The sequence below is a fragment of the Myotis myotis genome, unplaced genomic scaffold, assembly GCF_014108235.1.
Source record: "Myotis myotis isolate mMyoMyo1 unplaced genomic scaffold, mMyoMyo1.p scaffold_m19_p_5, whole genome shotgun sequence".
NCBI classification, from domain to species: Eukaryota; Metazoa; Chordata; class Mammalia; order Chiroptera; family Vespertilionidae; genus Myotis; species Myotis myotis.
This window is the reverse complement of record NW_023416357.1, coordinates 111,082,809-111,105,931: the sequence shown is the minus strand read 5'-3', so window position 1 is coordinate 111,105,931 and position 23,123 is coordinate 111,082,809. Positions and strand designations below refer to the sequence as shown.

The 23,123-nt window shown below is 48.4% G+C and overlaps 1 protein-coding gene and 1 long non-coding RNA gene across 5 annotated transcripts in view; one reads left to right on the top strand and one right to left on the bottom strand.

Annotated features, from left to right (window-relative positions):
• The window catches only part of VPS35L (VPS35 endosomal protein sorting factor like), a 162,662-nt gene that overhangs the window by 138,693 nt on the left and 846 nt on the right, over positions 1–23,123 (top strand). For all 4 annotated transcript variants that reach the window (XM_036310253.1, XM_036310254.1, XM_036310252.1 and 1 more), the window contains 6 exons: positions 557–634; positions 1,416–1,530; positions 5,033–5,172; positions 14,325–14,490; positions 17,957–18,075; positions 22,416–22,562. In XM_036310253.1, the coding sequence (XP_036166146.1) occupies positions 557–634; positions 1,416–1,530; positions 5,033–5,172; positions 14,325–14,490; positions 17,957–18,075; positions 22,416–22,562 (765 nt within the window). The remainder of the gene's footprint in view (positions 1–556; positions 635–1,415; positions 1,531–5,032; positions 5,173–14,324; positions 14,491–17,956; positions 18,076–22,415; positions 22,563–23,123) is intronic.
• LOC118656709 lies at positions 3,932–6,958 on the bottom strand. Its single transcript, XR_004967666.1, has 2 exons — positions 5,844–6,958; positions 3,932–5,482 (listed from the first exon to the last, which is right to left on the bottom strand). It is a non-coding gene; the product is annotated as an uncharacterized LOC118656709 (long non-coding RNA).

Sequence of the window (23,123 nt, the reverse complement as noted above, 5' to 3'; positions counted from 1 at the left end):
CCAGAAAATGGTCATTTATAATGCAGAGGATAGGCAGGCTAACTCAGTGAGAGCCTTCGTTCTACCCCAAGCATGTCAGACTCCAAGGCTACCATGGGCCAAATAAATAAGGTGTAAGTGTATGTGGAGCAAAAAAGCAAAGGCTTCAGTTTTCATAGAAATGTAGGTTTATTTCGATAGAGACATGCTGAATACAAAGGGCTGAAATAAATGTGTATAACAGGATATTGTAAAAATTAAGTTATGAAACTTTTATTAAAACGTTTCTTATATATTGTTATATTGGCTGGGTTGCAAAAATATTCATTGTGGGCTGCATGTGGCCTGCGGGCCGCGAGTTTGACATGCTTGGTCTACCCGCTGGAGATGTTTGAGCAAGCCCAGATGGAGTCTACCTGATGACCCATTTGGCACTTCAGGGTTCAGGGCTAATCAGTCTTTGTCCCACGTGGCTGGTTCTCAATGAACTGGCTGTAGTTCATGTTCAGATGTCTGTGGAAGATCTGAGTCAGCCATCATTCATTCCCATTTCTGTTTTACTCATTAACAAACCCAGAGTGTGAGCCGGTTGGCAATGGAAACAAGAAAAGTGATGAAGGGGAATCATTCCAGAAAAACTGCTGCCTTTGTCCGGGTATGTTCTAAAGATAAGACCCACAGACTGAACTTGGTGGGCTGTGGGTTTCCCAAATTAATTTTCCTTACATGTCTATGGGCCGGCCAGTTTCTGAATGTTTCTGAAAGCAAGGTCAGTGGAGCCTGAGTTTGCACATGTGCTAAGGTGGCCAGGGGTGGGCTTGGGGCTGTGTGCCAGTTCTCTGTAATTATGCTGTCTCTGGAAGGTCTAATATCTTTTCCCCTATTGATCAGTTCCCAAATTTGAAATAAAATTTAAGCTTCTTGAGTGTACTGCCTGAATTTTTACCTAAGTAACACAACCATGTCTTAAAAAATGAAATCCTAGGCAAAACAATGACATCCAAGCATCCCAGCCCTGCCCCTTCTCTTCTCATCCTCTCTCTTCAGTCAACCACTTCGAACTCTTTAGCAACTTCTTCTAATCACCTCCACTTTTAAATTTTTTAAATATATTTTTATTGATTTCAGAAAGGAAGGGAGGGAGAGAATCATGAATTGACTGCCTCCTATCTCCACTTTTAAAAGTAACTGGTGTAAACAGCTGCTTTAAACTTACTGCTGTTAGGTATTATCTCTGCCCTCCCTTCTGTGCTGGGAGGGTTTATTTTTCATGCCTGTCCCAAAGAGACAGGCACTGCAGAGGCAAGAGGGGAAGTTGGAGCTCAGAATCAGAAATTACTTTAAGTGTTTTTGCCTGAAAATATGGACAGATGAGAACCGGTGTTCTGATCTGCTGTGAGGGCATTGCCAGCTGACCTGCTATGTCTCCTCTCCAGGCCTGTGTTGCCTACTGCTTCATTACCATCCCATCCCTGGTGGGCATCTTCACACGCCTCAACCTCTACCTGCTTGCTGGCCAGGTGGCCTTGGCCAATCAGTGCCTCTCCCAAGGTAAGCCCCTCCCCTCCTCTCAGGCCCCCCTGCCACTAGGAAAGCCACCCACAGGGCATGTGGGCATGTGCATGAGAGTAGGTGGGGTGAAGAGAAGGAAGGTTCCTTAAGGAGGAAAGGGAAAGTAATCAAGGATGAATTTTAAATATTTCCTTAGTAGGATGCACATCAGACATGCCCACATTTAGAGTCAGACAGATTACAGAGTGTGGCTGTTTTCCTGTAAGGACCATCTTAAATCGCAGACATGCAGGCTGCCTGTGCCTAAGGAATCTTAGACATAAGGCAGAATCCTCCCCGCAGATCATATCTGTCATTGTTGATGTTGGTGTGAAGCCCCAGAAAGACGTGGGAGGAATCTAGAAAGGACAGAGTGAACACTGTCTGCAGCTCGCTGTTGGGGATGAAGACTCCGCTCAAGACCCATCTCCGTGCTCACTGTGCATGGCTTATTTGGGAGGGATCCCCCTAGTGTCCGGAGGGTGATGGGGAAGAGGAGGGCGAGGGAAGGAAGCCAACCAAGGGGACCCTCCTGGGAAGGTCCTGCTGGGAGCGGCCACAGTCCACTCCTCCTGGGACCTCCGGGAGGGAGTGCTCATGGCCCTGGCGTTACCCCACCCTTTCCTCCGTCTGTCACTGACCCCGGCTGCTGCTGGGGCACCAGCTTCCCCGCACTCAGGCCTGTGCCTCACGTGAGCCAAGAGAACGCCCTCAGCAAGGATCACAGTGTTTCTGCTGGAGGTTCTTGTCGCCTGCAGTGTGGCCCGTAGCAGGGCCTGCCCAGCAGGCTGTAGCATAGCCTGAAAGAATCCTGCCCCATTTACAGAGTGTTTGTTACATGGTGAGCCTTTGCACATATCTCCTCTCCTCCTCCTGATAGCTACACAAGGCCAGTCCTGTTGTTGGGACCCCATTTTCTAAGTGAGAAAACTGAGGAGGAATGGCGAGGGAGCCAGCACTCAGCCCCTGCTCTGGCCAAGGCCATGTCCTTTCCTATGCATAGAGGCATGTGCAGTGCAAGCCTCGGAAGGCTCGGGAGTTTCTCTAGTGCTGCCTGAGGCGGACTGACGCTTTCAGGGGTGTCTCCCCCGCCGCCATCTCCCACCTGACATCAGTGTGCGCCAGAGGGAGCTGCCAGCCCTGGCTTGGTGTGGAGGGCACGCTGGGCTGGTCAGACCATGGTCCTTCCTCATCTTTAGCCTTGGCCTGGCAGTCTGGCACCTGGATCTGTGTCTTAATTCATCTGGGGCAGCTCTGGGCATCCGAATCTTCATACGTGACTGCTGGCCCAGGCCAGGAGCTCAGCTGGTTAGGGTGTTGTCCCAATATGCCAAGGTTGTGGGTTCCATCTCCAGTCGGCATATATAAGAAGGAACCCGTGAGTGCATTACTAAGTGGGACAACACATCCATGTTTTTCTCCCTCTCTCTCTCAAATCAATAATAAATAAAGAAAGAACATGATTGTTATCCAAGAACCTTTTCAAAACCTGCTTGGTCTTGGTTTCGACTCCTGGGAACTCTCATGTCTCCCCAGTGCATTTGGAGTTAAACTCAACTCTTTGCTGGTCCGTCCCCACATGGCCTGGTCCTGCAGCCTCTGCCCTCTCACACCGCTCTTCAGCCTCACAGGCTTTATTCTGTTCTGTGAACAGGTGAAGCCGCCTCCTGACTCAGTCCCTTTGCACTTGCGACGCCCTCTCTGTGTAGTGGTCTCCCGCAGATATTCGCATTAACAAGCAGGCAGGCAATGGGAACCACGGTCGGTGCGGCCACCCACGGCCATGGCGGGATGGTTTCTGACTCTGTGTGTGTTTCCTCATCGTCGGGGCCCCACCCAGCAGGACTGTGCATTACCAGAGCAGCCTTCTGCCCTCACTATCTGCTGGTACACGTGGGCTTTCTTCTAGGGCCACCTTGGCAAGGACAGTTAGCATGACACAAGGCAAACAAAAACTATCAGCTGCCACCCAGCCTGCTGTGCAGCATGACGATCAGGTTAGTTCATCCCATTGGTTTGAATGTCAGAGGTTTTAACACTTACAAATTGGTTCTCTCTTTTTTTAATTTTTAATATGTTTTTATTGATTTCAGAGAGGAAGGGAGAGGGAGAGAGAGAAACATCAATGATGACAGAGAATCATGGATCAGCTGCCTCCTGAACGCCCCACACTGGGGATCGACCCCACAACCCTAGCATGTGCCCTGACTGGAATTGAACCTGGGATCCTTCAGTCCACAGGCCGATGCTCTACCCACTGAGCCAAACCAGCCAGGGCTGAATTGGTTCCCTCTTTAAAGTCGAGGTGTCTGGCCCCTGTGGGGGCGCCTGCGTTCGGAAGCGCTCACATGTGGGAGTGCCCACCTGTGGAAGCGCCTGCAAGTGGTGTCACACTGTTGGGTGGGGCTCTGGTTTAATTGAGGGTGTTTTCCACCAGCACCTTGTTCTCTGGATGTGGCTGGGAGGTGTTTCCAACTGGAGGTGTATTTGGACCAAATACATTTGGTCTTGTCAGGCAGTTTAGAATTTCACTTGTTGGGTCAGTGTTTTGACCTTGGCACTTTTTCTATAAAGAACACTCCATCTTCTAACCCTCACTTCCATCCTCCAGTCTCTCCCTGTCTCTATCCCTTGTGCTCCCTTTTCCTATCTGCTCTGCTTCCTACCTCTTCTTTCTCTTTCTTCCCCCTTGCTTCTTTCCATATCTTCATTTCTTAGATGATTCTGTGGAACTATTACCTAGTCAGTAGTCTCGAAAGCGCATGTGCGCTTATGTGTGTGTTCGTGTGTGTGTGTAGTACGTGTGTGCACGTGTGTGGATATGTATGCACGTGTGTGCATGTGTGTGGAGTGCGTATCTGTGTGTGCATGTTTTGTGTATGTGTGCATGTGTGGAGTGCGTGTGTGTGGAGTACATGTTTGTGTGTGCATGTGTGGAGTGTGTGTGCGTGCGTATGCATGTGTGCACGTGTGTGCAGTGCATGTGTGTGTGCATGTGTGCGTGCATTCCTTCAGACATTAGATTGTTATTTCTCTAACAAAGTGGGTGTGCACTTGAATAGGTACAGACAGGACGGAGCCTCCGTGCACACACCCTCCTGCACCTTGTTCCCAAATGAAGTGGCCCGAGAACCACACTCTCCCGTGGTCAGTGGGCGGGTTCAAAGGGACAATCCAGGTTGAACCCTTGGCCCAGGCAACCGTGAATTCTAGGCTTTCTGTGAACATGTGCCACTTCTTTTTTCACTTAATAATCTAAAGCCAGTTTGGCTAAGGTTCTCTGACTGATGGTAAAAGAAGAAGGGAGGATGGGAGGCAGCAGCAGCACCTCCACTGGGAATGCCCACCCTCAGTCAGTTCTCGGGAACCTTTCTCGGGCCTGCCTGCCATCCCAGCTGCTCAGACAACTCCCTGGGATTCTCAGGACGGGCCTCAGGCCTGTGGAGAAGAAAGCAGAGCCTGTGTTTTTTTAGTTTCCCTGATGGACTTTCTTGTGTTGCAGCTGATGCCTTTTTCAAAGCCGCCATCAGCCTCATCCCAGAAGTCCCCAAGACGATCAATATCGATGGAAAGATGCGGCCGTCAGAACCCTTCCTCTTGGAGTTCCTCTGCAATTTCTTCTCGACTTTGTTAATAGTTCCGGTGCGTCCCCCATGAGAGCTGAAGGTGGTGTCTGTCTCTGACTTGCTGATGTGGGCGTCCTCGGCCCTAAGCATGCGGGGTGTTCTGTCTGTGCTGGTTTGTAGTCAGATGCTTGAATGTCTCAGTGTATTTCCCACTCATTTTGTGTCCTGAATGTATTAGTTGAGACTCTCCATATGGCCAGGGGGGTCACTTAGTGATTTAGGGGTGCAGGCTCCAGGACCACAATGCCTAGGATGGACTCCCAGGCCTCCTCCGCACTCTGCAGTCTTGGGTAATAGATGATATTACTGGGCTGCAGTTTCTTTGTCTATAAAATAGGAATAGTAATAATAATAATAATAGTATCTACATCTAAGTATTGATGAGGATTAAATGAGTGAATATGCATATGTGGTTGGGACAGTGACTTTGCCCATAGGAAGCACTGAAAACGGGGATGGCAAGTATTAGAAACCAAACCATGACAGCCAAGACCAAAGGGGTGTTGTTAGCAGGATCCTGGCATTTCGTGTGGAAGGTAGGTGAGCAGTTAGGCTTGGGCGGGAATTCCCCGCCCCCAGGACATGCACAGGAGGGGCTCTGAGCCAAGGCTCCAGCCATGCCTGAGGGTCAGCAGGGTGGCCATGAATTTAAACGGGAGAAAGCATGCCGTCTTTGTTCTTACAAACCTCATGAGATGTAGCCTCTCCCTCTGCTCCAAATTATAGGCACTGAGCCAGTGTTTGTTGTAGTATCTGGGACTTTGTCACCAATAGATTAATCAGCAGTGTGCTCTCGCCAGGTGTCTCAGTTGGAGCATATCCCTGGGCATCAAAGGGTCTCGGGTTCGATTCCCAGTCAGGTTGCAGGTTCCACCCCCAGCTGGGGCATGTGCATGAGGCAACTGATTGATGTTTCTCTCTCCCTTCTTGCCTCTTCCTCTAGAAACAATGAAAGTCATATCTTTGGGTGAGGATTAGAGAGAGAGAGAGAGAGAGAGAGAGAGAGAGAGAGATGATAGATAGATAATTTAGATAGATGATAGATAATTTAGATAGATAAATAGAGAGATAGATAGATGATAGATTAGATAGATAGATAGATGATAGATAGGGGGAGAGAGAGAGAGAGAGAGAGAGAGAGAGAGAGAGAGAGAGAGAGAGAGAGAGAGAGAGAAGTCACCAGTATGCTCATATCACAATCCAGGTGTGAAAGATATTTCAGAACATTGATTATGTGCTTTTTTCCCTAAAAGCACAGAAGTTATTGGTCTTATTGTTACGTCTGTTATCTAAAGGCATTCACCAAGGAGTCATAGATTACACATGACACCTATCCTGAAGAAACATTGGTGACTGTTTCAGTGCAGTTAGCTTCTTGGTAGTCTCAGGATTGCTGCAGCTATAGGGAGTCTTCTTTGAGTCTGTATCAATTTTGGAATATTTGGTCTAGATCTGTTAAACATGCCATTGGTATTTTAATAGGAATTGAATTTAATCTGTAGATTACTTTGGGTAGTTTGGACATTTTAATGATGTTAATTCTTCCAAATCATGAACACTTACTTAAATCTTCCTTAGTTTCTTTCTTCAGTGTCCTGTAGTTTTCCAAGTAACCTCCTTGGTTAAATTTATTCCTAGGTACCTTATTTATTCATTTTTTTTGGTTGCAATTGTAAATCAAATTGTTATCACAAGTTTCTCTTTGTGATAGATAGTTCATTATTATACTACTGATTCCTGAATATTAATTTTGTAACCTGCTACTTTGCCAAAATAATTTATTAAATCTTTGTAGTTTTTTGGTGGAGTCTTCAGGGTTTTCTATGTACAATATTATGTCATCTGTAAGAAATGAGTTTTACTTTCTTATTTTTCAATTTGGATGCCTTTTATTCTTTTTGTCCGATTGCTGTGGCTAAGACTTCCAGTACAATGTTGAATAAGAGTGGTGAAAGAGGGAAGCCCTATCTTATTCCTGATCTTAAGGAAAACGCCTTTAATTTTTGCCCATTGAGTATGATGTTGGCTGTAGGTTTTTCATGCATAGCCTTTATCATGTTGAGGTATGTTCCCTTTATTCCTAGTTTGCTGAGTGTTTTTATTGTAAATGGTGGATTTTATCTAGAGGCCCAGTAATAATAATACTGGGTGCAATAATCAAACTCCCTTCCTCTCTGAAAGCAATAATCCCTTGCTTTTTCTGCTTCTATGTATATGATCGTGTCATTTTTATCTTTCATTTTGTTTATGTGATGTATCACATTTGTTGATATTTGAATATTGTACCAACCTTGCATCCTAGGAATAAAACCCACTTGATCATGGTGTGTGATCTCTTTAATGTATTGTTGGATCCAATTTGCTAATATTTTGTTGAGGATTTTAGCATCTATGTTCACCAGTTTCTTCCTTTGTGGCGTCTTTATCTGGTTTGGGGATTAGGATGATGCTAGCCTCGTAATAAAGGTTAGAAGTCTCTTCCCTGCTCTTGGATGTTCTGGAGCAGTTTGAGAAGGGATAGGTGTTAGTTCTTTGAATGTTTGGTGAAATCTCCTGTAAATCCATCCGGTCCAGGATTTTTGGTCGCTGGGACTTTCTTGATGACTGCTTCAATGTCATTAGTTATTATTGGTCTATTCAGGTTTTCTGATTCTTCCTGATTTCGTTTTGGAATAATGTATGTTTCTAGGAATTTATTTGTTTTTCCCAAGTTGTCCAGTTTATCGGCATATAGTTGTTCATAGTATATTCTTACAATCCTTTGTATTTCTGGGATGTCAGTTGTTACTTCTTTTATTTCTGATTTTATTCATTTGTGTCCTCTCTGTTTGTTTCTTGATAACACTTGTTAAATGATCATCAATCTTTTCAAAAAACCAGGTCTTTGTTTCATTGATCTTTTGTACTGTTATTTAGTGTCTATGTTATTTATTCCCACTCTAATCTTTATCATTTCTTTCCTCTGGGCTTTGCTTGTTGCTTTTTCTCTAGTTCTTTTAGGTGGGCTAAAAGATTGTATGGTTAGGTCCATGGTCGGCAAACCGCGGCTCGCAAGCCACATGCGGCTCTTCCACAGAATACCACATGCGGGCGCGCACATACAGTGCGATTGAAACTTCATGGCCCATGTGCAGAAATCGGTATTTTGTGGAAGAGCCACACTCAAGGGGCCAAAGAGCCGCATGTGGCTCACGAGCCGCGGTTTGCCGACCACTGGGTTAGATTGTATATTTGAGGTTTTCCTTGCTTCTTGAGGTAGGCCTGTAATGCAATGAACTTACCTTTTAGGACTGGTTTTGCTGTGTCCCATAGATTTTGGGTGGTTGTGTGCTCATTTTCATTTGTTTCCTCGAAGTTTCTGATTTCTTCCTTGATCTCATTGATAATCCCTTTATTGTTTAATAACATGCTGTTTAGCCTCCATGTGTTTGAATATTTTTGAGCTTTATTTATTGTGGTTGATTTCTAGTTTCATACTATTGTGATCCAGGAAGATGCTTGATAAGATTTCAGACTTCTTGAATTTGTTGACTTACTTTGTGTCCTAACATGTGGTCTATCTTTGAGAAAGTTCCATGTGTACTTGAGAAGAATGTATATTCTGCTGCTTTGAGGTGAAATGTTCTGTAAATATCAGTTAAATCCATCTGTTTCAGATCACTCTTTTCTTGTTGATTTTTTGGTCTGGAAATCTATCTATTGATGATAGTGAGGTTTTAAAAAGTTCCCTGCTGTGACTGTATTGCTGTCAATCTCTCCTGGTAAGTCCACCAAGATTTTCTTTATATATATATATATGTGTGTGTTCCTCTATTGGATGCACATATGTTTGCAAGGGTTATGTCCTCTTTTTCCTTTTTTTTTTTTAACCCTTACCCAAGGATATGTCTTTATTGAATTTAGAGAGAGGAAGGAAGTGGGAGAAAAACATTGATATGAGAGAAACATCAATCAGTTGTCTCCCGTGTGCATCCTGATCAGGGATCAAACGTGCCCTGAATGAGACTCAAAGCTGCAACCTTTTGGTGCACAGAATGACATTCCAACCAAGTCACCTGGCCAGGGCCCTTTTGTTGAATCAACTTTTATAGTATCGTGTAGTGGCCTTCTTTGTCTCTTGTTATGGCCTTTGTTTTGAAGTCTTTTTTGTCAGATATAAGTATTGCTACCCCAGCTTTTTTTAGTTTTTTTCCATTTGCATGGAATTTTTTTTTCCATCCCCTCATTTTCAGCCTATGTGAATCTTTTGTTCTGAGGTGAGTCTCTTGTAGACAGTATATATATGGGTCATGTTTTCTTATCCATTCAGCTACCCTATGTCTTTTGATTGGAGCATTCAGTCCGTTTACATTTAAGGTTATATTGATAAGTACTTATTTATTGTCATTATTCTTTTATACCTATGTTTTTTTCTATATATGTATTTTTCTTCCTGAAGCAATTCTTTTAACATTTCTTGCGATACTGGCGTGGTGACAAAGAAGAACTCTTTTAGCCTTTTTTTTTTTTTTTAGGTCTGGCAAGCTCTTTATTTTGCCTTCAGTTTTAAATGATAGCCTTGTGGTAGGTAGTCTTGGTTTCAGATACTTGCTTTTCATGACTTTGAATATTTCATGACATTCTCTTCTGACATGTAGTGGTTCTGCTGAGAAATCAGCTGATAGCCTTATGGAAGCTGCTTGTAGGTAACTGACGGTTTCTCTCTTGTTTCCTTTAAGAGTCTCTCTTTGTAACATTTGCCATTTTAATTATGCTGTGTCTTGATTGGGACTGCCTGTGTTTCTTGAACTTGTGTGACTTTTTTCTTCACCAGGTCAGGGAAGTTTTCTGTGATTATTTTTTCAAACAGCTTCTCTGTTCCCTTGCTTATTTTCTTCTCCTCTGCACCCTACGACGTGGATGTTGTTAGAATCATGTTATACCAAAGTTCTCTTAAACTCTCCTCCTGCTTTTTAATAATTTTTCTTTAGCTGCTCTGATTGAGTGTTTGTTTGTTTTTTCTATTTTGTCTTCCAAATCACTGATTAGATCCTCTGCTTTCATCTAACCTACGTTTTATCATTTTCAGTGTATTCTTGATGTCAGATATGGTATTCTTCATTTTCAACTGGTTCTTTTTATGGTTTCTATGTCCCCTCATGCTGTTGTAGTTCTCACTAATTTCTGTGAGCATTCTCATAGCCATTACTTTGAACTCTATGTCTGATAAATTGCTTGCCTCCATTTTATTCAGCTCTTTTTCTTGAGATGCCTCCTGTTCTTTCATTTGGGGCCTGCACTTTATCTCTCCATTTTGGCTGTCTCTTTGTGTTTGTTTCTGTGTATTAGGTATAACTTCTATGAGTCCCAGTCTTTGGGTGGTCATATTATGCAGTAGGGTGTCCTGTGGGGCCCAGTGGTGCAGTCTCCTTGATCTCCTGAGCTGGGTGCTCTAAGAAAGGCCCCTTGTGGGGGTTATGTGGGCCCTCCTATTGTACCTGGCTCCTGATTGTGTTGGCCCATCGTGGCTGGCTGTGAGGCTCACTCCAACCATGGTGTGTAAGCCGCGGTGCACGTGCAGTCTCAGGAACCTTGGGGCTCAGTGGCACAGTCCTCCACATCACCTGCGCTCTGTGCTCCAGGGATGTTTCTGTGGGCTCTGTGCAGGCATCCCCATTGTAGTTGTGTCTTGAATGCTGTTAGCCCTTTCATGTGTGGTTACTCTTCTGCTGGGTGGCTGTAAGGATAAACCTTGGTCACTTTATAGGAGATGCTGTGCGGGGGCTACCCACTGGGCGTGCTTGCTCCCATAGGGTTCAGTGCCACTTGTGCAGCTAGTTAGGTCACTCACTGTGTGGTGTGAAGCCCACTGGTTGTGTTGGTGCTGGGCCCACTGGGTGGGGTCAGGTACAGATTGTGTGTAACTGGCCACACAAGACGTGGTGTGGACATCATGCTGTCCTATATAATAAAAGCCTAGGTGGCGTCACGCAAGGGCGTGACGCCCTCACCTCATCACAAGATGGCCGGCAGGGGAGGGCCGTTGGGGGCAACCAGGCCAGCAGAGGAGGGCCATTGGGGGCAATCGGGAGGGCAGTTGGGGGCGATGGGGCCAGCAGGGGAGCAGTTAGGTGGTGATCAGGTTGGCAGGCAGAAGCGGGTAAGGGCAATCAGGCAGGCAGGCAAGTGGTTAGGAGCCAGCAGTCCCGGATTGTGAGAGAGATGTTCAACTGCTGGTGCGGGATCAGGCCTAAACTGGTAGTCAGACATTCCCAAGGGGTCCCAGATTGGAGAGGGTGTAGGCTGGGCTGAGGGACATCCCCCCCACCAATGCACAAATTTTATGCACCAAGCCTCTAGTTTTATATAATAAAAGCCTAATATGCTAAGTGTCTGGAGGACTGGTTGGCTGTTCAGCCAATCAAAGTATAATATGCTAATGATATGCTAAGGCCGCTCAACCGCACGCTATGACATGCACTGACCACCAGGGGTCAGACAGTCGACCGGTTGACCAGTTGCTATGACGTGCACTGATCACCAGGGGGCACACGCTCCAACCAGTAGGTTAGCTTGCTGCTGGGGTCCGGCTAATCGAGACTGAGTCAGAAAGACTGGACATGCCCTAGAGCCCTCCCGCCTTCCCCGGCTGACCAACCTCCCACATCCCTCCCTGGCCCCGATTGTGCACTGGTGGGGTCCCTCGGCCTGGCCTGTACCCTCTCGCAATCCAGGACCCCTTGGGGATGTTGGAGAGCCAGTTTTGGTCCAATCCCACAGGCCAGGCCGAGGGACCTCACTGGTGCACGAATTTGTGCATTGGGCCTCTAGTGCAATAATAAGGATCTTTATTATTTATTCAACCAACACTTATATGCCTCTTACAATGGGCCAGTAGCCACCACAGTGTTCACGCTGTGTCTGCATCTACTAGACCTGTGTGTGCGTGGGAGGGGCTGGTCTGTGGAAGGGCAGTTTATGCAGTTTAGGGCTGGGGCAGGTCTGTCAAAGGCCCGAGGCTCCCTTCGTCTGCCTCCCCACTTAGACACTCTGCCTACCGTGGGGTGGCCTGTCTTCCTCCAGGTGTTCAGTGTCCACACCGTCTCAGCCGCCCCTCACTCCCACCCAGGGGAAATGGGGTTCAGACATGCTGGCTGTGCTGGCCGACGCCCACCCCCCTGCCACAGCCCCTCTGTCCTCTAGCCCCTGTCAGACTGGCCAGCACCCAGGAGCCAGCTCCACGAGTCGCCAGGCCTCCTCTGTGCCGAGGCAGTGTGAGTGCCTCCGGGAGGAGTGTGGTGGTGTGGAGCGGGGCTGCCAGTGCACATCCCAGGTCTCTGGGCCACTTAACCCGCTCAGCGGCCGTATTCCCACCTGAAACGGGGGTGCGGAGGGAGAGTGGTGTTATCATATCATGACAGCATCTTCCTGGAACATGGAAAAGCTACCATAAAAGTCAGCTACTGTTCTGTTTTTATAGCCACCTCAGTGCTTTGAGCACAGAGAAGGTGCTCAAAAGTATAATCCATGCAACACTACTTACCGAGTACTCTCTGCCCACCACCCTTCCAGGAACCGGGGGGCACCGCTCACACTGGAGGTGTGCTCTTGGCAAACACGATGGGTACAGTCTGTCCTGGAGGCTGCAGGCGGGAATGAGAGAGAAACGGACAGACCAGGTGGTGCTGTGGGGGTCACTGAAGGAGTAAAGACGATCACTTAAGGTGGTGGGGCCCACCTTGGCGGAGACAGCGGGATGACTTGGGACAAAGAAGGATGAGGGGAGCCTGGTCGGGGCGCATAGGGGAGGCAACCGATTGATGTTTCTCTCTCCCCGCCTTCTCCTCTCTCTAAAATTAAAAAAAAAATCAATAGACATATCCTCTGGTGAGGATTAAAGTAGCAAAGGGGAGGACGATGGGGAGCCTTGAGGAGCTAAGGTATGAGGTGAGATGTAGGCCCATGGTCACCAACCTTTTGGACCTCGCGGCCACCGGTTGCCGACCACTGGTCCAGGCTGTCTTGGAGCCGGCGCGGCCTTGACAAAGTCTCGCAGGTAAAGAGTCCAGCGGAGGGAGCAGGAGGGCCCGAGGCAGAGCTCCTTGGCACGATGCCTCAGCACCCCCATCCTAGCTGTCTGGGAGCCTGGTCTCTGGGGCTGCCTTGCCTGGGCTTCCAGCTCCCAGCTCAGCCAGCTGGCGCCAGAGGCATGGGGCCAGAGGTGGGGCAGCAAGTGGGGGATGTGGTTTCTTAGAGGCTACCCCCAGGGCCTTGCGGGCGCCTCTCCTGCTGCAGAGCCTGACCATTCAGTGATGTTGCTCTCAGCCCAAGGGTGGGGACGCTTCCTGCTGTGGCTAGGCCCTGGGTGCCTCTCCAGGTCCCTTCGTCTTATAATTAACCCTTTACCAGACAGTGCCACTAAACCTTAGATGTGCCCTGTGTCCTGCAGGATCCGAGTGGTCCAGCTGGTCCCAGGAGTCCTGTAGGGGCAGCTAGCATGGGCGAGGACAAGGTGCCAGCCTGGCCAGAGGCCCTGAGGACAAGCGCTCTAAGGGTGTGAGCAGGGGAGCCACACAGTCCAATAGTCCTTTTTGGAGCGGAATCAAAGCAGCAGACTCTTCTGCATCCCAACACTCTTTTTCGATCCAGCTCAGCATCTGAGAAATACTCTTACCGGCTCTGCGACTGTCTCGGATTTTCCTTCTCCCGAGTGGGTCCTCAGTTTAGCTGTAGCGATGCAGAGTGCCCTCCCGAGCGAGGCTGCTTTTACATCAGGGCCTCGTGCTAACTGCGTCCTTTGGGAGCTTCACGTGGAGTAGGCGGGGCTGTGCGTCTGCCGAGGCCTGCGCCCGGTGTCTGTAGCTGGAGGATGAGTGTTCACTGCTCCGTGTGTGAGAGCAGGATTGTAGCTTTGTAAGCAGGCCATTAGCTAACAGGTAACTGCTTTCCCGTACCTGGGGCCACACAGGGAGGCTCTCAGAGCTGCCTGCCCAGCCTGCAGTGTGCTGCCGAGTGGGGTGGGTGGCATCTTAGCATTTCACTTTGGTTTGACCACAGCTCTCCCGGGCCTGTTCATAGCCAGTCTCAGGCACTTCACCTCCACAGCTGACAAGGGAGGGCCCTGAGTTTCCGTCTGGGTTTTTCTCCTGATCAGATCTGGGAACATGTGCCTTTATGGTTCTCCGCTAGGATCATCCTGAGCATGGGGTCCTGTTCCTTGTTCGAGAGCTTCTCAACGTGATCCAGGACTACACCTGGGAGGACACCAGTGATGACAGGATCCGAATCTACACCTACGTGCTGCACCTGCTGTCCGCCATGAGCCAGGAAACCTACCTCTACCACGTGGACAAAGGTAGCCAGGCCTGCCACCAAGTGCATGGGGCTGAAATTTCATGAGAGTCTAGTAAAATTGTCTTTTTTTTTTTTTTTTTTTTTTCTTCATTTAATCTGCCTTGTGCTTACCTACCACGGACTTCCACTTCCAGTCCAGCGTCTCACTAAACTTGCCCAGTGTAAGAATTACCTCGTTCCTGTGCCCATCTGCCCTTCTAAATTAGAGTCCCAGGAAGAGACCTGAGATCTGTGCCTTCTAACAAGCATTCCAGGGCCCACATTTGACACTGAGATGAATCCAGAAAATCCCTCTTTGGGGTCAGTGCTGCCTGTGGGGTCCTACAGAACAGCCTCGGCTGGTGGTGAGGTGTGCACCTGCATGAGCGGCAGGCACCGGCCTGCTCAGACCCCAGCCTCAGGCGGTCCTGGTCTGGGTATTTGCCTATGACTCCCAGTGGTGCCGAGCTCAGCCAGCCCGGCAGATGCTGGGAGGAAGGATGGCATGGTGGCCAGTGTTGCCGGCCTGAACTTGCTGCTGCAGCTTTGGGAGCAGTACCTCACATCCTGTGTGTGGCAGAGACGTCCCAGTTCCAGCCCACTGCTCTCTGAGCCTCAGTTCTAATTTTTGATTTCCAAAAAAATGGCCCTATTGTTAAAAATGCTTTGGCCAGTAATTGTATACTTTGGGGTTTAAGCAATGGTCTCTCCGTGTGAAAGGTTCAGGGCACAAGTCTGAGTGGGGAGTCCCGGCCCTAGCTCTCAGGGCTCTGTGGCCGGGATTGGAAGCTGGTGGGAGAGCTGTTCTCAGGGAGGCTGGCCCTGTAGGGGAGGGGAGCTTCCACTGCAGGCAGGTGCCACCCCGACTCCAGGGGCCTCTTTCTCCTTGAACCCTCTCAGCACCGTGATGAGGACAGGCATCCGCATCCACCAGCAGAGATTTGGAAAGACCAGGTGGTTTAGCAGCGACAGAGATCAGGGCCCAGGCCTTAGTGAGGGGAGTGGAATTCACATGCAGGACTGTGGGGCACATATTATGCTACCTCCTTGATTACAAAGCAGAAATGTCTTAATTAAGTATAACAGGATGTACATACCACAGACTACACAGCTCAGTGAGCTATTACACAGTGAGTGCACCCAGGTAGTCACCTAGAGCAGGAAGTGGGTACTGCTGGTCCCCAGGCCCACGCCTGCTCCAGTGGCACCAGTGCCTTCCTCTCCAGATGGCACTAGCCTGCCCGCTGGCACTCCCGGTTCGTGGCCATTTTGACTTTATGTAAATGAGCTCATTCAGGAATCATTCTTTGGTGTCTGGCCTCTTTATTCCATGTTGAGTCTGTGAGATTCTTCTGAGCTGGAACTGCAGTCCTACTCACACTGCCCTGTCTGCCCACGGGGTGGTGCACCAGGGCCCACTCCCTGTACGACAGGCGTCTGTTTGCAGCCTGGCTGTGAGTGCATGTGGCTCTTGTGCACACTATGCTGGGTGTGCCCTCAGCTGCTTGAAATGGTGGCGCTCGGCTCCGCTGGTTCTGGGCAGTTTCTCAAAGGTTGCACCAGTGACACTTGTCATGAAGGGTTCCAGTCGTCCCGGTGTGGCCGGTCATTGTGATTGGGACCTTCTGCTGCGTGTCATTTGCATTTCTCTGAGGGCTAATGAGGTTGAGCACAGTCCCTGTATCTGTGGGCAGTTTATCTCCTCTTTGTGATGGGCAAGTGGAGGGGTCTGTACAGAGGCCCCTTCCGAGGAGGGCTCTCCTCTCCAGGTGACCTCCCCTCACAGGGAGACCGCAGGGCGGAGCTACAAGGGGCGTGGCTAGGGTTACAGGCTGAGGCTCATTCCTGGCTTTGAGAGAGGAAAGCAAGTGAAAGGATGGGTTTTCTTTGCCTTCCTCTTGGCCCAGCTGTTTACTTCGAATGCACTGGTGACTTGACCTGTCAGTAGGAAGCGGTCTGGGGCTGTAACTGAGCTACAGGTCCTCAGGCCGATGCTCTATCTGCTGAGCCAAACCAGCAAGGGCCAGGCAGCCTTTGAGTAATGGTGTGAGTTTGGGCTTCTGAAAAGCTGGGCCAGATACTTTTTGCATTTATGAAGGACGGCTCGGCTGCTTTCTTTCCAGATTAATGAAGAGAAAGTTTTGACGTTATCTAGATCAAGAACTCCAGCGCTTCATGCATGAGAGCGGGCGTGCAGTGTGGACGGGGAGAGCACTTGGGGACAGAGGGGGAGGGGGTGGGGGAGGGGGGGATTGAGCATCACAGCCCTCTCCTTTCAGGCTGTGCTTGTGCACCGCTGGGAGGTGGGCAGGTGAGGGTGGGCCCAAGAGCAGCAGGAGGGCTGATTCTAAGTGGGAGGGCTCCATGGACTGTTTCTCAACTTCCCTGTGGCCTGGACAATTAAGAGCACAGCAAGTTATATTCCTGCAGATGCGCTGAATTGAACTCATTTTATTAAACACCTTAAGCCACAAAGTGTATTAGTGCCATTACCAGCATGGCCTCTGGTTTATCAGATGTCACCACACCTGGGACAATGCTTGACCACATCCAGGCCGCGAGGAATCAGGGAGTGAGCGCACATGGGCACTGCCGGGAGGAAAAGAGCGGGCTCTGTGGGCAGGGCTGTGGCATCGTTATGGGCCCTAAATGTCACAGCAGCCCTGCCCATCCCCTCCTCCACCCCAGACAGAGGAAAGAAATAAAACTACTGAAGCCTCACACAGGGACTTTAAATGCATTCTGGTCCGTCATACACCAGACACTGCTCGACTGTTACAGAACGAGCAGTGGGCTGTATGTGCCGACTCGGAGACTGCTCCAAGGGTAACACGTGGAAGCCAGCCTGCCTCGCCTCCCTCCCCAAGGGTCAGCTCTGGGTCCGTTCAGCCCACAGGAAGGAGGGGGAAGGCCCAGCTGACTAGACACAGAGGGGGGACTTCTGGGCAGGAGATTTTCAAAGGATTCAAGTTTGCACGAGACATACAGAGCTTTAGAGCCAGCCTGCGGGAGCTTGGGGGGTGGCATTTCTCTGAGGGCTAATGAGGTTGAGCACAGTCCCACTGTGGGGGACTAGGCAGGCAGCTGGTTGAGTGGAAACAGCTGAGGCCCCAGAGCAGGACTTCCTGGCTTTGGATACCAGCTGGAACCACCTCTGAGCCTGTTTCCCATCGGTCCAGAGGAGATGTCACATCCAGGGGAGATGTCAGTATCTTCTGGCTGTGAGGACTCGTGGTCCATGCTGAAAGCGTCCCGCCCAGTGCCTGGCACCAGGAGGCACGTGGTGCTGGCCCTGCCTGGTGGTCACCGGGGTTCTGATGGCACTCCACACCCTGGCCTCTGGCTCCAGCATCCAGAAGGCTCCAAGCCTGGTGGGAACTTTGGCTGTTCCATCTGCCCTGCTGCGGTTCCCGCTCCTGCTGACCTGCCCGCTGGTGCATCGCCCACCAGCACAGCCGCAATGTCTCCCCTCTGCTTTGTCTCCTTAGTGGATTCCAACGACAGCCTCTACGGGGGAGATTCCAAGTTTCTGGCTGAGAACAACAAGCTGTGTGAGACGGTGATGGCCCAGATCCTGGAGCACCTGAGGGCCCTGGCCAAGGACGAGGTGGGTGCTCTGCTAGCCCAACCCTGCTGCTCGCTCGCTTGCTCTAAAGGCACGAGTTTCTGGGGTGGTTGGATGTGGGTTCATTCTGGAAACGTTCATGGGAGTTATGTGTTCACATGTGACCATGGAGCCTCGCTCAGCTCTTGGTGGGCCTGCTGCCTCCCGGGGGCCCTTACTGCCCAGGGACATCACAGTGTAGTGCTCCTAGGTCCATCTATGTGTCACAAGTGGTCAGAGTTCATTCTTTTTGATGGCCAATTAATACTCCACTGTATACATGCACCACCTCTTTATCCACGGGTCTACTGATGGGTACTGGGGTTACTTCCTTATTTGGCTGTTGTAAATAAGGCTGCAATGAACATAGGGGTGAATATATATTTTCAAATTTAGTGTTTTGTATTTCCTTCGATAAATACCCAGCAGTGCAATTGCTGCATCATAGGTAGTTCTATTTTTAATTTTCTGAGAAAACTCCATACTGTTTTCCATGGTACCCGCACCTGCAATCCCACCAACAGTGCACAAGGGTTCCCTGTTCTCCACATCCTCAACAACACTTGAACGTTGACTTATTGATGATAGATATCCACTGTGACAGGTGTGAGGTAATACCTCATTGTGGTTTTAATTTGTGTTTTTCTGATGAGTTGAGCTTCTTTGTCTATTGGCCTTCTCAGTGTCATCTAGAGAAATGTCTATTCAGGTCCTCTGCCCATTTTTTAATGGATTTTTGGTGTTAAGTTATATGAGTTGTTTATAAATTTTGGATATTAATTCTTTATTGGATATATCATTGGAGAATATTTTCTCCCATTCAGTGGGTTGTCTTTTTGTTTTGTTGATGGTTTCCTTTGCTGTGCAGAAACTTTTTAAATTTGATGTAGTCCCATTTGTTTATTTTTTCTCGTTTCCCTTGCCTAAGAAGGCATATCTATAAAAAAAAAAAAAAATAACTAAGATAAATGTCAAAGAGTTTACTGCCGATGGTTCCTTCTAATAAGTTTATGGTTCTAGGTCTTATATATAGGGTGTCCCCCAAAAGAAGATGTACACACACTTTGAATAATTATAAAGGCAGTGCTTATTAAAACACATTTCAGCCCTAACCGGTTTGGCACAGTGGATAGAGCATCAGCCTGAGGACTCAAGGGTCCCAGGTTCAATTCCGGTCAAGGACATGTACCTTGGTTGCAGGCACATCCCCAGTGGGGAGTGTGCAGAAGGCAGCTGATCGATGTTTCTCTCTCATTGATGTTTCTAACTCTCTATCCCTCTCCCTTCCTCTCTGTAAAAAATCAATAAAATATATTTTTTAAAAAATAAAATAAAACACATTTCATTTTCAAAATTGAGCTGTCAATTGAATAAAGACCCCGAATAGCCTCAACAATCTTGAGAAAGAAGAATAAAGTTGGAGGGATCACAATACCAGATTTCAAGCTATGTTACAAAGCCACTGTAATGAAAACAGCCTGGTACTGGCACAAGAATAGGCATATAGATCAATGGAACAGAACAGAGACCCCAGAAATCGACCCAAGCCATTACACTCAATTAATATTTGACAAAGGAGGCAAGAGCATACAATGGAGTTAAGACAGTCTCTTCAATAAATGGCATTGGGAAATTTGGACAGCTACATGCAAACAAAAAGAAACTAGACCACCAACTTACACCATACACAAGAATAAACTCAAAATGGATAAAGGACTTAAATGTAAGTCAGGAAACCATAAAAATCCTAGAAGAAAATGTAGGCAACAATGTATCAGACATCACATGGAGCAGAATTTTCACTGGTGACAGCACCTCGGGCAAGAGAAACAAAGGAGAAAATAAACACATGGGACCACATCAAACTAAAAAGCTTCTGCTCAGGAAGGAAACCACCAACAAGGTGAAAAGGGAGCCCACTGTAGGGAGAACATACTTGGCAATTATACATCTGATAAGGGCTAATTTTCAAAATACATTAAAACATCTACAACTCAGCCCAGGAAGACAGACAATACAATCAAAAACTGGGCAAAGGACCTGAATAGACACTTTGGCTATCAATAAATCAACAAGCAATAAGTACTGGTGAGAATGAAGAGAAAAGGGAATCCTTGTACACTGCTGGTGGGACTGCAGACTGGTGCAGCCATTAGGAAAACAGTGTGGAGTTTCCTCAAAAAATTAAAAATGGGTCTGCCATTTAACTCAGTGATCCCACTTCCAGGAATATATCCTTAGAAACCTGAAACACCCATGAGAAAGAATGTATGCACCCCTGTGTTCATAGCAGCATTATTTACAATAGCTAAGATCTGGAAACAGCCCAAGTGCCCATCAGTAAATGAGTGGATAAAAAAGCTGTGGCACATTTACACCCAGGAAACTATGCAGCAGTAAAAAAGAAGGATCTCTTACCCTTTGAGACAGCATGGAGGGACCTGGAGAGTATTATGCTAAGTGAAATAAGCAAATCAGAGAAAGACAAGTATCACATGATCTCACTCATATGTGGAATCTAATGAACAAAATAAACTGACAAACAAAATAGATCCAGAGACATGGAAACATGAAACAGACTAATAATTCTCAGAGGGAAGGGGATGGGGAAACAGGAAGAGATTAAACAAAGAACTTATATGCATACTAGAGGCCTGGTGCATGAAATTTGTGCTCTGGGGGGCGGGGGGGGGGGGGGAGGATCCCTCAGCCCAACCTGCGCCCTCTTGCAGTCCTGGAGTCTTTAGGAGATCTTGAGTGGGCCTAAGCCGGCAGGTGGACATCCTTAGTGCTGCCGCGGAGCGGGAGAGGCTGCCGTCACTGCCACTGCGCTCACCAGCTGTGAGCCCGGCGTCTGGCTGAGTGGTGCTCCCACTGTGGGAGAGTACTGACCACCAGGGGGCAGCTCCTGCCTTGAGCGTCTTCCCCCTGGTGGCCAATGCGTGTCATAGAGACCAGTTCTTCTACCGTCGGGCTGAAACTGGCTCTCTGATATCCCCAAGGGGTCCTGGATTGCAAGAGGGCACAGGCCAGGCTGAGGGACCCTACTGGTGCACAATTGGGGCCAGGGAGGGACTGTAAGAGGGCTCCAGGGCATGTCCAACCTGTCTCGCTTAGTCCCGATTGGCCGGACCCCAGCAGCAAGTTAACCTGGTCGCAGCGTCTGCCCCCTGGTGGTCAGTGCACATTATAGCGACTGGTCGACCGGTCGACTGTCTACCCCCTGGTGGTCAGTGCACGTTATAGCGACTAGTTGACCAGTCAACTGTCTGCCCCCCTGGTGGTCAGTGCATGTCATAGCAAGTGGTTGAGCAGCCTTAGTATATCATTAGCATATTATGCTTTGATTGGTTGAATGCCCAACCAGATACTTAGCATATTAGGCTTTTATTATATAGGATATGCATAGCCCATGGACACAGATAATAGTGTGATGTAGGCCTGCGGAGTGGGGCAGGAGTGGAGAGGAGGGGGTCAAGGAGCTTATTCTTGTACATGATATAAGAAAGTGGTTTTTTCATATATCTGTCCATTTATTGAAGAGACAGTCTTTACCTCATTGCATGTTCTTACCTCCTTTTTCATATATTAATTGGCCATAAAGGTGTGGGTTTATTTCTGGGCTCTATTTTGTTCTATTGATCTGTATATCTATTTTATGCCAGTACTATGCTGTTTTGGTTCCTATGGCCTTGTAGTGTAGTTTGATATCAGGTAATGTGATTCCTCCATTTTGTTCTTCTTTCTCAAGATTGTTGTGGCTATTTGGGGTCTTTTGGGATCCCATATAAATTTTAGGATTATTTGTCCTAGTTTTGTGAAAAATGCCATTGGTATTTTGATAGGAACTGCTTTGAATGTATAGATTGCTTTGGGTAGTATGACATTTTAATGGTACTTCTTCCTATCCATGAGCAGTTATGCTTCCATTCATTTGTGTCTTCAATTTCTTCATTGTGTAACAATGTTTTCCAAGTACATGGCTTTCACCTCTGTGGTAAAATTTATTTTTTGATGCAAATGTTGTGTCCTGCTTCTTTACTGAATTCATTGTCAGCTCTAACCGTGTCTCAGTGGGGTCTTCAGGGCTCGCTTTCTATAGCTGTGTCATCTGCAAATGATCGTTTCACTTTTCCAAAGCAGCAGGGCTTTACATACCTCATCTCACTCGCCCCTTCCCCTGGCTGTGACATTGTGCCTCCAGCACAGAAGCTGGACTTGGGAGGGAAGTCAGCTTGCCCTCCAGGAGGCCCGTGGCAGAGCTGGCATTTGACCCAGGCCAGCATCACCACTGGCCCCAGCCCTGGCCAGTGCCAGACAGTAACCTCCCTTTTCTGTTCCAGGCCCTGAAGCGCCAAAGCCTGTTGGGTCTTTCCTTCTTTAACAGCATCTTGGCCCATGGGGATCTGCGCAACAACAGGCTCAACCAGCTCTCTGTCAACCTGTGGCACCTGGCCCAGAGGCATGGCTATGCGGACACCAGGACCATGGTGAGACTCAAGGGGGCCCCCACACCCCTGGGGCCCGGGGGGTGTGGTGAGCTACCTGAGCCTCCTGGCCAGAGCATAGCTGGTGCAGCACAGCATCGGGGCCAGGAATCCAAGAGCCCTGCTTCCCCTCCTAGAGGTGCTAGGTCCCAGATCTCTGCAGGGTCCTTTCCTTGCTCTATAAAATATAACAACATTGAAAGTTTATTCCCTCTGAATAAAAACTACACATATTAAAAGATCAGTCATTCATGTTCAAATCCAAATGGATTTAAGGGCAGTTGGTAACCCAAGAGGTTTTATGTAAAGACTAGAGGCCTGGTGCACAAAATTCGTGCATGGCGCGGGGTCAGGATGGGAGGTAGTCCCTCAGCCTGCCTGCACCCTCTCGCAATCCGGGACCACTGGCTCCTAACTGCTCACCTGCCTGCCTGATCACCCCTAACCACTCGCCTGCCTGCTTGATTGCCCCTAACCACTTGCCTGCCTACCTGATCGCTTCTAACCACTCACCTGCCTGCCCAGTTGTCCCTAACCACCTCTGCCTGCCTGCCTGATCATCCC